At 51.1% G+C, this 14,242-nt stretch overlaps 3 protein-coding genes across 4 annotated transcripts; 2 read left to right on the top strand and 1 right to left on the bottom strand.

Annotated features, from left to right (window-relative positions):
* Window positions 1-424: 424 nt before the first annotated feature.
* On the top strand, window positions 425-7,469 carry LOC105449105 (rapamycin-insensitive companion of mTOR). Its single transcript, XM_011688105.1, is given in 9 exon segments — window positions 425-485; window positions 590-634; window positions 1,213-1,369; window positions 1,486-4,747; window positions 4,993-5,142; window positions 5,231-5,598; window positions 5,837-5,939; window positions 6,019-6,126; window positions 6,495-7,469. Coding segments are annotated over 9 exon segments (4,677 nt in total). The 3' UTR covers window positions 6,918-7,469.
* A 531-nt stretch (window positions 7,470-8,000) lies between these two features.
* LOC105448828 (ER membrane protein complex subunit 4) lies at window positions 8,001-9,726 on the top strand. Of its 2 annotated transcripts, XM_011687629.1 has the most exons (4): window positions 8,001-8,198; window positions 8,548-8,819; window positions 8,906-9,135; window positions 9,464-9,726. In XM_011687629.1, exons 1-3 carry the CDS (start codon window positions 8,131-8,133, stop codon window positions 9,100-9,102), a joined length of 537 nt encoding a protein of 178 aa, XP_011685931.1. In that variant the 5' UTR covers window positions 8,001-8,130; the 3' UTR covers window positions 9,103-9,135; window positions 9,464-9,726. The 2 variants fall into 2 exon arrangements, with proteins under 2 accessions (XP_011685931.1, XP_011685930.1); XM_011687628.1 differs by lacking the exon at window positions 9,464-9,726 and having other exon boundaries at window positions 8,906-9,264.
* Window positions 9,727-10,335: 609 nt separating this feature from the next.
* Window positions 10,336-13,395, bottom strand: LOC105448827 (repressor of RNA polymerase III transcription MAF1 homolog). The gene is made up of 5 exons (XM_011687626.1): window positions 12,011-13,395; window positions 11,771-11,920; window positions 11,306-11,587; window positions 11,033-11,152; window positions 10,336-10,948 (listed from the first exon to the last, which is right to left on the bottom strand). Exons 1-5 carry the CDS (start codon window positions 12,091-12,093, stop codon window positions 10,876-10,878), a joined length of 708 nt encoding a protein of 235 aa, XP_011685928.1. The 5' UTR covers window positions 12,094-13,395; the 3' UTR covers window positions 10,336-10,875.
* Window positions 13,396-14,242: the final 847 nt, after the last annotated feature.

The raw sequence follows: 14,242 nt of genomic DNA, 5'->3' as shown, positions 1-14,242 counted from the left end.
CGATCGACGTTGACGACGCGCGCGCGACGCTCCGAACTCGCAAAGTCCGGCAGCGCGCCGACCTACGTTCGCGTCGACAGGCGCTCTCCTCTCGCGTGCGTGCACTCGTCGACTCGCGTGCGCACGCACGCACGCACGCACGTACGTCTCTGTCAGTGCCTGCACTCGTAGTGCTTCGTGATCGTTCGTTCGTACGCCCGCTCGCTCGCTCGCTCGCTCGGTGCTCCCGCGGTCGAGAATGACATATCGCGACGCGCGGATGACGCGCGACGACCACGCACGCACCGGGTGGAGCGTCGTCGAGCAGCAGCGCGACCGCGACGGTTGAAGGGAAAGAGAATACCCCCGGGAGACCCCATCCTCGTCGCGTCGTACGGATCGTCCAGCCAAGGCTGTCCCCCCCTTCCCCCCCGGCTGTCGGACAATGGCAATCTCGAGCTGGATGATGTGGGGTAGGAGCCTCCGCACCGGCCGTACCCGTCGAAGTGCGTGCGATTGCAATTCGAAACTCGTTTCTTAAACGTTAGCGCCCGGCGGCGCGATTCACGTCTCACTCCCTCTGCCTTTTTTTTTTTCTTTCTGATTGCAGGCCGCCAGGACGAGGACAACTGCGTGCAGCTCGACCTGTCAAGAGGTTAGTAACCTAACCTGCGTACATCGTCGCGGTCGCGGATATTGTTGTTCCCCTCTCCATCCCCTCGCCCTCCCCGGTGCCACCGCCGCCGCGACTCGACCGGCCGTCCGGGGCCGCCTCGCACTTCCGTGTATTTATTTACCTTTCGCCTGGCGCGCGCAATGTTGCGCAACGTTTGCTGTGCGTCTCTCGGCGCCCCCCGGAGATCGGCGACCGGTTCGCCGCGCGTGTTTTCAACGCGCAAAAAGAAAAAAAAAAAATGCGGATACCTTTCAGCGATATCGAATGATACGGATCTCTTGCCATTCGACAGCTTGAAATGTATTCGTACACTCGGCCTGATCTAAAAACGGAAAAGGTCAGGAAAGCGATGGAGGGAGATGGTATCTAAGACCAGCCAGTCAATTCCACTCCAAACTTCGTCCTGTTTTCAGATCAGACTGTACGAGAATATTGCGCAATTATTTTAGCTATTGATTTTTCTTTCACCCGAGAACGCGCGAGACATGATTATTTCTTTTGTTTTTATCACGAATTGCTCACGAGTCACCGGTGGAATTATAATTTATGCTTTGCAGGATTAAAGGAGAACGTCAAGGAGGCCCTAACTAATCTTTGCCAGCGGCACAATGTTCCAAGCGTAAAGAAGCTAGCGTATCTCACCGCTCTCGTTAAGCTGATTAACGAAACCGAGTGCCAGGATTATGGATACTCCGCGGAGGATCTGTTCTGTTGGTAAGAATCCGCCGCGACAGCTAGATCTGCCCATCTTTAAAAAAATCTTTAAAAAAATCTGTAAAAAACGCCGATTATCAATTAATCGTCACGAAAATTTGTTTTTTCTTTTATAGTTTACGGGTGGGGCTGATCCACGAGGCGACGCAGGTGCGCGCCGCCGCGCTACGGGCGGTGCGCTACATGCTCAAGAAGGAGCAGGATGTCGTCGCGATCAACAGGCTGCAGTACCCGTACTTCCTGGCGCGTAGCATGGACGTTAACCTGCGTAACGAGATGGAGAGGATACAGGCGCTACGGCTCGTCAGGCGGATCCTAGTATTAGCCCCCAAGCATTTCAGTTCCGTGCTAGCGAGATCTCTGGTCAGTTTGACGAACGGCGGCATCGAGGAGAGGGACCGTGCATTTAAGGCGTTTCTGGCGGTGCTGTGCGAGTTAGGCGTCCTGAACTCGAGTCTGCTGATAGGCTGCGGCGGCGTCGGCACGCTCGCCCGGGCCGCGATGACCGGGCAGAGCGCCGTCGCGGTCGAGGCCGTCGTCGGGGTGCTGCTGCGGCTGCTGAACAATCCTGACACGCGCGCCAGCGTCTCCCTCCTGTGCTTCGCTGCACCCTACTGCGAGCTCCACTCCCTGAGCATGGAGAGAACCAAGGAGGAGCGCGAGCAGAGATTCGCCGCCAGTAAACTCGCCCTGCTGAGCATCCTGCGCTCGTACCCGGGTGTCCTCCACTTTTGCCGGCCGGACAATAATTCGGGTCTCAAAGCCATCGCGGATATTCTGTACGTGGACCAACTGGAGATGCGCGGCGCCGTTCTGGAATTGCTGTACGAGTTACTGGACCTCCCGCTGCCCACGTGGACCGACGAGCCGGATGTCGCGCTGGCCGCGGTGGATCCCAGCCGTTCGCGGGACTCGTGGAAGTTGTCGGAGGGCTTCGTCGCCGCCGAGGGGAAGTCCATACTGCCATCCCTGTCGTCGCACTGTCCCAACATCACGGAGATACACTCGGCGTTGCTGGTCTACGTTCTTCTGGAGTGCGGCCTGCATCGCGCCCTCGCGGAAACCATCGTCTCCAGCGACACGTTCATCTCGGTGCGCGCGGCGGTGCTCCTCGGCGCGTTGCTGCATCTCGCGCACTCGCTCCTACCGTCCGAGCTCTGCGACCTCACGCCGCCGTTGCCGAATCTGCTGGAGCACGCGAGCGCCGGTAAGCATCAGGCGCTGGCGGCGGTCACCATTCTCGAGCGGATGCACACCATGATGCGACGTAGGCCGACGCCGGCGAGTCTCTTCCTCGATCGTATTCTTCAAGCGGGCACCTGGTTACGTCCGACTCTGCCGCGACGTCAACGGCCATCCGGCAGGCACTGGCTGCGAATCGGCCGGGAGTCGCCGATCACGCCTCTGCTGAAGGACGCGCAGGTGCTCAGCTCGAAGGACGCGCTTGCCTGGAACTGGCCGGTGGTGCGGGCGATTCTACGATCGCGCGAAGACGCGACGCGAATTCTTCACGATTCCGATCATCGGCTGTTCATGAAACGACTCGTGCGTTACTTCAAACCGTCGTGGAACGGTTACAGCAGAGTCGAGCTCGGCACGAGCGCGACGTTGGCGCGCGAGGCGACCCTCGCCGGCTGCGATCTGTTGAATTGCTTGCTGGAGCTGCACGAACCGGAAGGCGCGCGACTGCTCAACGAGCTGATCGGGGACATCGCCGAGCAGATCGGCAACATCCGCACTGCCGAGTCCGCACACGATTGCCTGTTCTCACCACGTCACATGTCCACCACGTGCTGCCAAAAGTACTTTCTGTTTCTCGGCCAGCTGAGTCACTCGGCCAAGGGCACAGTGGTGCTCAAGAGCTTCAATCTGCTGGAGAGGTTGCAGGACCTCGCGCTGGCCACCAATCACGACTGCTACGTCAAACTCATCGTCTCCAGCTTGGATTACTCCCGGGACGGTCCCAACAGGAAGGTACTGAGCAAGATCATCTCCGAGGCGACGTTGTGGAGCACGCGTCTCTACGCCACACAATTCCTGCGGCTGATTCTACGCGCCAGAATGACGGACGCCGTACGCTGGGCAATGACGTTGCTGGCGGATCGTTTGTCGGACAGCTACACGGCCGTGGCGTTGGCCGCTCTGGAGGCACTGCACGAGGCCTGCGACGAGACCGAGTATCTGGAGGCATTGCTGCAACAGGGCGGACAATCGCGCGACTGGGACAAGTGGCTGCAGCACCTAGGCGACAAGGGTTATCTATTGAAGATCCGTCTCTACTCCCTTCAGCAGGGTTTCGCGAGTCTCGCCGCACCTTCCGAGGAGTTGGAGAAGTGGATCGGGCCCGGCGGTTTCGCCGAGCGATACGTGGGTCTCGTAGAGGGGGAGATACACGACGCATTGACGTATCGTCAACGCGACGAGACTGGGAGCTACCAGAGGAGGCCCGCCAGCGACGTGGTGATGGTGCCGCGGGACATCTACGTGCCGCCGCATCTGATCGGTCAGCTGGCGCAGCACGACCTGGGGATGCAATTGCTGCTACGCCGCAACGTGATACAGCGCTTCGCCCGAGTGTTGCAGCGATTCAAGCTGGAGTTCGGCGGTCGCGACTCGGAGTCCAACTCGCGATGCACCAGAACGAGTCGTCTCGCCGCCATGGCGGCGACGGCGGCAACGGCGGCCTCCGCCGCTGTCGACGATTCCTGCATCATGTCGGAGGAGTCCGGTACGGACGAAGCGGTCGAGCAGTGCAGCCGCCTCGAGACAATCCCGGATTACGAAACGGTGGAGAACGAGGCTCGCGACACGGCGAGTCAACCGCGAACGGAGTCACTGATGGAGATCCGCCGCAAGACCAGCATGGACGACTCCAGGCACACCACTCCGGAACGAAGCTGGCGAATGGAGACCGAGTCGTCGCGCGACGATCACTTCGCCGGCCCGAACGGCGGCATTCTCAAGGTGAAATCGGCTCTCTGGGCCCTCGGCCACGCGGGCACGTCCGTCGCCGGTGTCGAACACCTGAGCCACCTGGGTATCATTGAGATGATCACGTCCATGGCGGAAACGTGTCCGTACTACTCGGTGCGCGCCACCGCGATGTACGCTCTCAGCCTGATCGGCACCACGCGAGCCGGAGCTGACACGCTGGTGAACTTCAACTGGCCGTGCGTGAGGCATCGACGCGGCGACAACTGGCCCGTGGTACCGCCCTCGTCTAGATACCCCATGCCAAGCCCGATTCCCGTGCAGCGGCATCATCGTAGCCTCAGCGACGGCAAACCGGAGCTGCTCGAGCCGATCGTGCGCCGCACCAGGAATCGATCCGAGAGCGCGGCCACGGATCTCGAGGCGCGACGATACTTCCTTATGTGAGTGAAACAATTAAAGACGAAAATATATATCGAGAGTAGATTAAAATCATTTTAATTTGAAGTGGATTTTGTAAGTGTAAATTTAATTGTCGAAATTTTATAACTTGCAAGAAGGATTTTGACTTTTTATTTTTACAATTTAAATGTAGAAAAAGATGAATTTGAATATATTTTGATCTCTGTGTCTGCGTTTTAATATTAATTTTGTCTTAGTTTTATTAGTGTTTGGTTTTTTTTCGTTATTAGTGTTGTCTTCTGTTTTTTAGAGAGAGAGGCGAAACTCCAAGTCCCGTTTCAAGTATTCAAAGACTAAGCCAACAAGATGCTGAAGGATACGCGCGACTACGTAGTTTACAACGCCATCGCAGGCCGAGTTATTCTCAAAGTAGTTTAGAAGTACGTGAAAGATCATGCCTGGACGATTCACCGGTGTCGTTAAACAACACGACAGGCAACAATTGAACTTTTTTTTTCTTCTTTGCAGATGTATAGTTTAGACGGCCGTCTCTCGCTGCAGAGTCTGTCGGAGTACGATTCGTCCCGCAGCTGGATTGCGGAGAACGCGGTTCTCACACCGACGCCACCTCCTCCGGAGGACGACAACGAGAACTTGTACTACATGGGTGTCTGCCTGCCACGGAAGATGCTCGCGATCTTCCCCGAGCCTCCCCAACCGTCCCAGCCGACCATTCTCGAGGATAGCATCAGATCCGAGTTGGAGACAACGGAGATCGACGAGGAGTCGAGTTCGGAGTGCGATGCCGATACCGAGCATTGCCGCACGTGTCTCGTTTGTTATCACGGCAAGAATGGCAAGGACGCTGGCACGGAGCAGGATATGAAATTGCGAAGGTACCGAAAACACGATCTTTTATTGAAGTATTCGTATGTTGAGGATAGAAAACAAACATAATTGAAATACGACGAAAAAAATTGCTCATTGTCATATTAAAATCAGAAAGGAATTATAGTTCTTAATTAATTTGAATTAGGATAAAGTTAGGATAAAGGAAAATTTTTTTTGTGATGTCTGGTGAATGATAAAAATTTTACGAGATACATTATGTCTAATTCGGTCGTGTTTGTACAGAGAAATACTTAGACACACCCAACGGCTTGCAAATCCAGTGTGGTATCGTCACAGTCGTCAATCGTTACTCAGACTGAGGCAGCGGTATCCCGAGAAGTTTCAGGTATCGTCGTATCTCGTACGTTTCGTTTCTACGACGCCTGGGCATGTAGGAGTCCTTTACATACGTTCGTTTCTTCCAGGATACCTGCTTGTTTTCGGACGTAGCCGCTCGCCTGGGTAGCGGTACGTACAGAATGCCAGCGCGGCGATTTCTGCAAGAGCTGTTTCTGGATTCTCCATTCGATGCGGTGAGTTTTCTTTCTGACGCACGGCTTCCGATCTGGCGATTCCCGCGTAATCCCATGACTCGTGATTGTCAGCGTTATTTTATATAGTTGGCGCGGCGCGTAATCAGTCGAAGGAACTGTTAAAAATAAAAGCTCGTTGAGGTACAGTCATGCGAGAAACTCGTCTCTAAATTTATCACCTATGACGATATTTATGAGTTAATAAGTTAGCTATGAGTTTATCGAAACTATTCATTATTGGCTTCTCCTCTCGTATTCTAAATTACCTATACAAATATTGTATATTCAATGAAATTAAAATACGGCGTGCGTATGCGAGTAACTCTTACTCTTTAAGTTAATAAAATAATTTGCGACATAATTTGCAGCTTTACGTTGAACCAGTCAACATCCTAAAGATACCGATCGGCACGGAGGAGAATCCCCTGCAATCACCTGTTCCTAGCTCCGAGGCTAGCCCTCGGCAGCAGTCTGTGAGTCCTGCGGAGGGCAAGATTAACGGAAGACTTACTCTGACTGAGATACAAACGGCACACCTGGCATCGGTCGCCGAGGAGGGCTCCTCGGCCGGCGGCGGCGGTGGCAGCGGCGGCGGTGGCGATTCGTGCAACGCGGGGAATCAACGTAAGAAGAAGCCCCTGGAGGCCGTGCGTCCGTCGCAAGAGCGGCGCACCGACGAGAAGATCATAGCCGAGATCCTGCAGCCGGAAGAGCGAAAACGTTCGTCAAAGAGTTCCGATAGGTCGTTAAAAGTATCAGGTACAAACACTGCCATCAGCCTTGATTCGTAGTTTTTCGAATATTCTCGATCGCGATACTGCGCGCGCGCGTGTGTACGCGTGTGCGTGTGTACGTGCGTGCGCACGTACGTCACATGCTGTGTGTACATATTTTGTATTAAAATAATAATGAGATATATATATATATATAAAAGTAATAAAAGTTACACGTATACACGTAAAGGAAAGACACACACACACACAACACACACTGCCGGCAATCAGACGTATCCTTACGCATACTTCAATGTTTCCTATTCTTGTGCGCCTCGCGTTTATCTCTACATATAATTATTCATTCATAATTAATCAACCCCAGGATTACGCGTACTTTTGTACATACGTTGGGTCTCTTGGTGGCAGCCGCGATTCTATTTTTGCCGAAAGATCCGACATAATCGCAGATTTCTTAACGAACTCTTTTTCCAGGAGGATGCCGGACGTCGTAGAGTATATTATAAAATCAAAATTCAAGTCCGCTTACGAAATACAGATCGCAAAACGCGTACGCTCGAGGAGAATTTGTACAAGCGACACTCCGACGACTCGAAAAAAAAAAAAAAATTTTTTTTTTTTTTTGCTTCACCTGGTCTCGTAGAGACTTTCGTGCGTAGTCCGCGCGGGTTGACGACCGATTAATTCATATTTTATATCTATATCGTATGCCCCCATTGTAATCTTATTCGCATTACTTTTTAATGTCGCAGTCGACTCTTTTTTTTCTTTTTTCTCTTCTTTCGTCGCGAGGACCGCGACGCGAGATCGTGTAACAACGTTGCTAGTTTTATACTTAATATTACAATTTCATTTCTATTTATACGCATTAATTTATGTATCATGTATACGATGGAAAAAAAGATGGAAAAAAAAAGAGCAGGATGTGTGGAATATCGAACAAACGTCTACGTGTCTCGCCCTTGGGAACCCCTTTTTTCCCCATCTTCCCTGAGATTCATCATCCCCCTTCAGCCCTCTGATGTCTAATTGTCGTTAATCAAGGGCATCGCGTTATCGACGCTACCGCTACCCCTGGGAGATAGTTCGAGAGATACGCCGCCGATCGGCGCGGCGATCGTCACCACCACGAATCCCTGCCTGCCCGCCGCGGCTGCTCCGGATGTCACCGATCATTCGCGTCATCGCGCGTCCATATAGTCGTTTATATCAGGGAGGGAGACGAAACCGAGGCTACACCGAGCTTTCCAATCGGCGCGAATAAATCCCGATGACGATGACAGCGAGCTCGAAGCAAGGCTCCAAGCGGTCGAAGTGGGCCCTGGATTTCGCGCACAGGTGCGTAACCTAATTGACAACTGACGGCGGATACACTTCGCTGAGTAACACGTGTCGATTTGACGTCAATTTCGATATCGTCGACGATATCGTGGCCAGCCACGACACACTCGGCGTTATTAAATATTAATGCCCGTTCTTTTCCAACCGCGCAACCTTACGCGCGACGTACGCGTGACCGACCTTGCCCGCGGCGATCGGAATCTTGTGTATATTATTTTAATCTCCCCCCCCCCCTCCCTGCGATCAAAGAGCGCCGCTGGAAAGAACGGAGCTGGTTTCTGATTCTTCGGTTGTTTCACACATGTGCAGATATCATTAACGAACCCACGTGTATTTCTCTTCGCAGAACGAAACAGGACAAGAGCGTGGAGATACCGTCCCCGCCGGGGTACACACCCACCGGCTCCCTCTTCCACAATGTGGAGTACATGAGGGAGTCCGACTCGAATCACCTGATAATAAAGAAGTCGTGGGACCTGGCGTTGGGGCCCCTCAAGCAGGTGCCCATGAACCTGTTCATCCTGTACATGGCCGGCAGCTCCGTCTCGATATTCCCCATCATGATGGTCGGTATGCTCATCGTCAAGCCGGTCAAGGCGCTGTTCACCCTCCAGCAGAGTGAGTTGACAAATTAGTCTGTATATATATAGGCGCGCGTAAATGCACGACGCCGCTCTTATAATCACATGCTTCCTCTTGCTCAGCGTTCAAAGTGATCGAAGGTACGCACGCGTGCGGACAAAAGTTCGTGTACTTCCTAGGACAGTTAGTGAATATCGCGTTAGCTCTGTACAAGTGTCAGTCGATGGGCCTGCTGCCGACGCACGCGAGCGACTGGCTGGCATTCGTCGAGCCGCAGACGAGAGTGGAGTACTCCGGCGGCGGCTTCATGTACATTTGATGGGACATAGGATGGTAACGGCCAGGCGGCATTGTAAGTATTTGGCATACGCGCGCCCCACGTGAAAATATTAATAGCTAAATTATAAAACTGCAAGGACATGCGTGTCAAACACATGTGCGTTTAAATATTGTTTATTAAAATAAAAGTATGGAAAAATAAGAGTGGCTTGTCTTTATGTACATTGCATCGAGTACGTGTATATACATTGGCGTTTTTTTTTCCTCGGGAGACGTAGGCTAAACGTTGCATTTCGTATTAATGGCATATACATTCTTTCGATACTGGTTTAATAGAGAGAGAGAGAGAGAGATGGAGATACAATGATACTATGCTATGGCTTCTTTTTATGCTCTTCTAGAAACTGGAGCGCTCGCTGGTACAGTTTCGCCGGTTCATCCACTCGTGGCACCTGTAGCAAAACAGACCAGATTTCAAATCATTAGGGACCACACATCGTTTTCGGAACTAATTTAAAGGAGAGATGAATCGCAGATGAAATGGATAACGGGACGGAGAATTTAGATGTCTTTATTTACACGCGAAGAAAGGAATGCCGATAGACTTACGTATTATTTATTCCGTCATGAAACAAATCAAAACATCTTTCTTATCTTATCGAAAGTATGCGTACCTCATAATTTTGAGCTATGTATATGCCGGCGTATACTCCAATGCTCAGACTGATCTGCAAGTCATTACGAGAAAGTTACCAACTTCGATTGTCTCCGAAATCGCGCGGTAGCTGCATGTGCGTTTACGTACCAGGAACCGGAGCATTTTGAGGGTTCTCATAAGCGGACTTGTTTAACTCGAGAATCTTGCCCGCGGAGACATTCGCGAGATACCGCTGAACATTCAGAGGCGACAGAAGTGCACTGACGTACGGCACGTACGCTCGGACGTCGAGCATTAAACACGCGCGATCATGATGAGAAACGGGACACACGGATCGAGAGCTCGTCGGAGTCGCTGGTTATTTTCGGTCTGATTCACTTTGTAACTAGGTCTAGTTATTTCCGATGCTCGTTTGAACCAGAGATGAGGAAGAATGAGAGCGTGTAATTTTTTTTTTTTTTTAATTTCATTGAACCATTTTTCATCGTGTTCTCCTAATATTTTATTTAACGGCGAAGTTTAAATAAACTAGTATTTCTACTTCTAATCTAATAATTTGAGACACACGCATAAAATGAAAGATAGTGCTTGGGCGAGTTTATGACCGAGAAAATGTTACATGTAACAGAATTATTATTGGATTTTATTACGTACAATTTGCCTTCAAAATATATGTTTAATATTATATCGAGAGTATGATAACGTAATACATCACAAAGACAGAGAAGAATTCTTATAGCTTGCTCTAATAAATTTGCAAGGATCTTTCATAAAGGGATAATATGGTATCATATAATCTACTTCTTAAAGGAAATGATTATTCCTTGTGAGAGATTTTTCATTGAAAGGTATTCAACGTCAGTGTCGCTTAATAAACTACGAAAGTATAAGACTTTTATCATCTAAGTCAATCTAAGAGATTTTTGTCGCATAGTGACATATTAGTGACATATTAGTGTCAAACACAGAAATTCTAAAAGCCATATTCAAAAAATATTTTTGACTGATTTATAATAAAAATAAAAGTAGTACGAAGAGAGTCAAAATTTGTGGACTAAGAATTGCAAACATGAATTCATATGTGTGTGTGTGTGTGTGTGTGTGTGTGTGTGTGTGTGTGGTGTGTATGTGTGTGTGTGCACGCGCAAAAATAATCTAATAGCCGTCTTCGTCATCCTCGTCCATGGCGAAGTCGCTACCAAATCCGGAATCCGGCACGTAGAGAGGGCTAAAAAACAAAAACGGATAAATCGCGTTAGAAAGTTAAAAGGACGGAGAGAAGAGCAAATGTGTCCCTTTTTCGAGAACCTACTTTATCGCTCGGCACGTGAAGAATACGATGCGCTTCAGCTTTTTGTTGTAGAAGAAATAATTGAAGGACCACAGACATCCATCTTCCCCAAAAGGATCCGACGCGAAGTCTGGATTGTAACTGTAAAACGTTCTCTCTCATCATTTCGTATTATTCTCAAGTAATTTCCACGCTTTATATTCGGGACAAAATTTAAACTCAATATTTTCGGGTCTGCGTGTATTTTCCTTGTTGTTTACATTAAGGACGATCGTGAACGTTCGGAGTGTTTACCTGTAAATATCACACCCGTGCAACGATATCTCTTTGTCGACGGCCGCCCAGAGAGCGGAGCGCAATGACCGATAGTGATCGCCCGCGGTAGCGTTGAGATTGCCGTCGACCGCGTTCATCACCCACTGCAGGCTCGGCTCCTTGCTGAACTCGTGGCTCTTGGCGTCCGAGAAATCGTAGTCCGGATTGAAGGTCGAATTCAACGTGGCGATCAGATAAAACAACGTCTTCCTGCTGATCGTGTCGCACAGCGGACCCTCTTCGTCACCGGAAACGCTACGGCTGTACGAGGAAAAAAACAACGTGAGATGAGACGGTGTTATCGTCTTGGCGCATACATGATGTCATAATGAAATCTTATCCCGAAAATTACAGTGTAATCAGCGCGAGATAACATGATCTGACAAATCGACCGAGCGTTTCTACAAGTATTATAGATAAACAACGAGCATCTTTCGAGGATACCTCAAGCATCCCTGAGCCGGGGACGTTCCCAAAGACGTCTGCGGTGGTGACAGAGCTTGCAGATCGTGCGGCGTGCCCCCCTGCTCCGCGTTATACCGTTTGTACATCTGCTTGTCGTTGGCTGTCATTTTGCAGGAGTAGCTCTCGATCCTGCAACGACAGAGAAATGCAAAATAATAACGAGACGACTCGAGATATAACGAGTGGTGTAATCGATTTAAAGATATAACGATCCATTACCTCCCGATTATCTTGCTATCTCCGGTCTTGATGGACAAGGCACTGTTTATAGCTTCCAAATGCGAATTCTCCAGCAGCTTCATTCTGCTTTGATAACAGCGATCTCTCGGGTTCAATGCGGAAAAGAAAACTGCGGGCTCCTGCCTCGGAGAGATTGGAAACTTGGAAAGTGATCGCGTCGGTTACACCCCTTCGGCCGGGTTACACCCGACTTACAACGTTGACATCTCGTCGTTGACCCCACGCTGGGTCCTCGCTGTTCAGGCGAATCTCGGATAAGTTTTGCTCAGATTCCTCGACGACCGGGCCCGTTCAGTGCAAGCGAAACGTCAGGTAGCTTCTTTGACTTCGCGGACTTATCGGGTCGTTGAGCATCTCTTTTATGTGTATGAAGATTCCTTTCCTTTTCGAGTGTACGAGATTAATTGTCGACGTACTGGTCTTCCCGGCTTCGTTGCTGAACTTGCACATTACAGATAGCTGGTTAAGGATTTGGGGGAAAAGGCGATCGAGTTCCAGTTGCGGGCTCACGGCGAGCGCGAGATCAAGGTCCTTCACTCCCCCGGGGAGTCGCGCACACACAGATGAGGTATTTGTCCTACGTGCGCCGCCCGCTCTTTGATACGAGAGGAGGGAGAGGAGTGAGAGAGAACACGGGACACACACGAGATGCGGGAGAGAGAGAGAGAGAGAGTTGAGCGTTGACGCGACGCGACGCGACGCGACGAATGCGACGAATCCGCCGATAAACAAAGGCGCGTTCCTTCTTTCTTCGTGATTACGAGACTGAGCTCGGAGGGAAAAATGAAACGTCTCTTCGGCGAAGGCCGAGCGAACGGACGCTCCACACACACGCACACACGCTCGCACACGCGCACGCACGTTAAACAGAGCGCACAGGAGCGGCGGAGGGACGCAGGAGTTTTTCCCGGAGTTTCTCCCGAATTTGACAGGAGACGTCAGATGCTCAGCCCGCGGGTGGCCAGTTTCCTTCTCGCGCGCGGAGGGAAAGAGAGAAGAGAGAGAGAGAGAGACGGAGATGTATATATACGCACTGTCGAGAAGACACAAATGCCTCACGCGTAGCGTTAGCCCGCTACTGACGATAACAATCCATAAACACGGACATTGTCGCGCTCGCTGCTGAATACGTAGTAGTATTTATCACGGTCACCGCCGCGGAACAACTTTGCTCTCCTCCTCCTCCTCCTCCTTGGACCGCGATGGCACTTGTCGATTTCGCTGGTAATCCGTCCCGCATACAACACCCGACGATGCAGCTCGACCTTCCTCGCGCGGCAAGTCCGACCAGTTTACCAACTCTAATTGCGACTCGGTGTCAGCGCGCGTTCACCGCACACATAGAGACGCAACGGCGTAAGTGTGTATGTATATGTATCTCTACGTGCCCACGGAGTCCGCACACACACACGTAGACACGCGTGTTTCTCTGTACGTACGTGACAGAAATAGCAATAGTCAGCGGGGACTCTCAGCGCGGGGGCTTGGGGGGGGGGCTGAACGGCGGGATGTCGTATCGCTCTCTCTCGCTCGCACGCGCGCCCTCTACCTCTCTCGGCCATCCGCGGTCTCGCTCGCTCGCCCCCGCCGCGCGAGCGAGGCGAGGGGGAGACGCGTACGCGCGCAGCCAATCGCGTTACGTCAGCGAGGCGCGCGCGCGCGTGAGAGTGATCGTGAGACGCGTCCTCTGGTGCGCGCGCGCGCGCCCGTAAGCGGTCACGTGCGTACGTATGCGTGTGTGTCTGTGTACGAGACCGTGACCGGGGAGCTTGTTTCTTTTTGTCCAAAACGGAATACACATCGAGTCTCTCTCGCGGCCGCGGTCTCCCGCACTCCCTGCGTTTAAAAACGAGGACGACGACTGCACGCGTTGAAACGTCAAAGTATCTGGAAAGAGAGGGAGCGGGGAGAGGGGAAGACGAGCGAAGTTTGCAGGCGTATAAATTTTAATTTAACACGAAATTCCATTGGAACTGCTGTAGTTTCTTTTATCTCTTGGGCCTTCGTCCGTCCAATTTAAAAATTCAATAAAACTTTTCCAAATTAACATAAGCGTAACACGTTTACAAAGAGCGATATAGATATGTATAAAGTATTAAATGTATAACACTTTGGAGGCCGCAGACATGCCAACAAATTGGATGTAGACGAGAAAATAATTAAAGCATTATCCTGTTAATAACCAAATATTATCTTTCAATATCTTCGTTG

This window comes from Wasmannia auropunctata, unplaced genomic scaffold (genome assembly GCF_000956235.1).
Source record: "Wasmannia auropunctata unplaced genomic scaffold, wasmannia.A_1.0 LD336078.1, whole genome shotgun sequence".
In the NCBI taxonomy this organism is placed as follows: domain Eukaryota; kingdom Metazoa; phylum Arthropoda; class Insecta; order Hymenoptera; family Formicidae; genus Wasmannia; species Wasmannia auropunctata.
The sequence above is the reverse complement of the archived record's forward strand: the minus strand, read 5'-3'. Positions and strand labels throughout refer to the sequence as shown.

What these genes read in the sequence shown, in the direction of transcription:
- LOC105448827 (XM_011687626.1), bottom strand. Translation starts at nt 12,093, where the DNA reads ATGAAGCTGCTGGAGAATTCGCATTTGGAAGCTATAAACAGTGCCTTG. An exon ending in GATAGCAAGATAATCGGGAG is followed by an intron (nt 11,921 to 12,010) that starts GTAATGGATCGT and finishes CTGTCGTTGCAG; the next exon opens with GATCGAGAGCTACTCCTGCA. An exon ending in TTCACGTGCCGAGCGATAAA is followed by an intron (nt 10,949 to 11,032) that starts GTAGGTTCTCGA and finishes TTTGTTTTTTAG; the next exon opens with CCCTCTCTACGTGCCGGATT.
- LOC105448828 (XM_011687629.1), top strand. Translation starts at nt 8,131, where the DNA reads ATGACGATGACAGCGAGCTCGAAGCAAGGCTCCAAGCGGTCGAAGTGG. An exon ending in GCCCTGGATTTCGCGCACAG is followed by an intron (nt 8,199 to 8,547) that starts GTGCGTAACCTA and finishes TTCTCTTCGCAG; the next exon opens with AACGAAACAGGACAAGAGCG. An exon ending in GCTGTTCACCCTCCAGCAGA is followed by an intron (nt 8,820 to 8,905) that starts GTGAGTTGACAA and finishes CCTCTTGCTCAG; the next exon opens with CGTTCAAAGTGATCGAAGGT.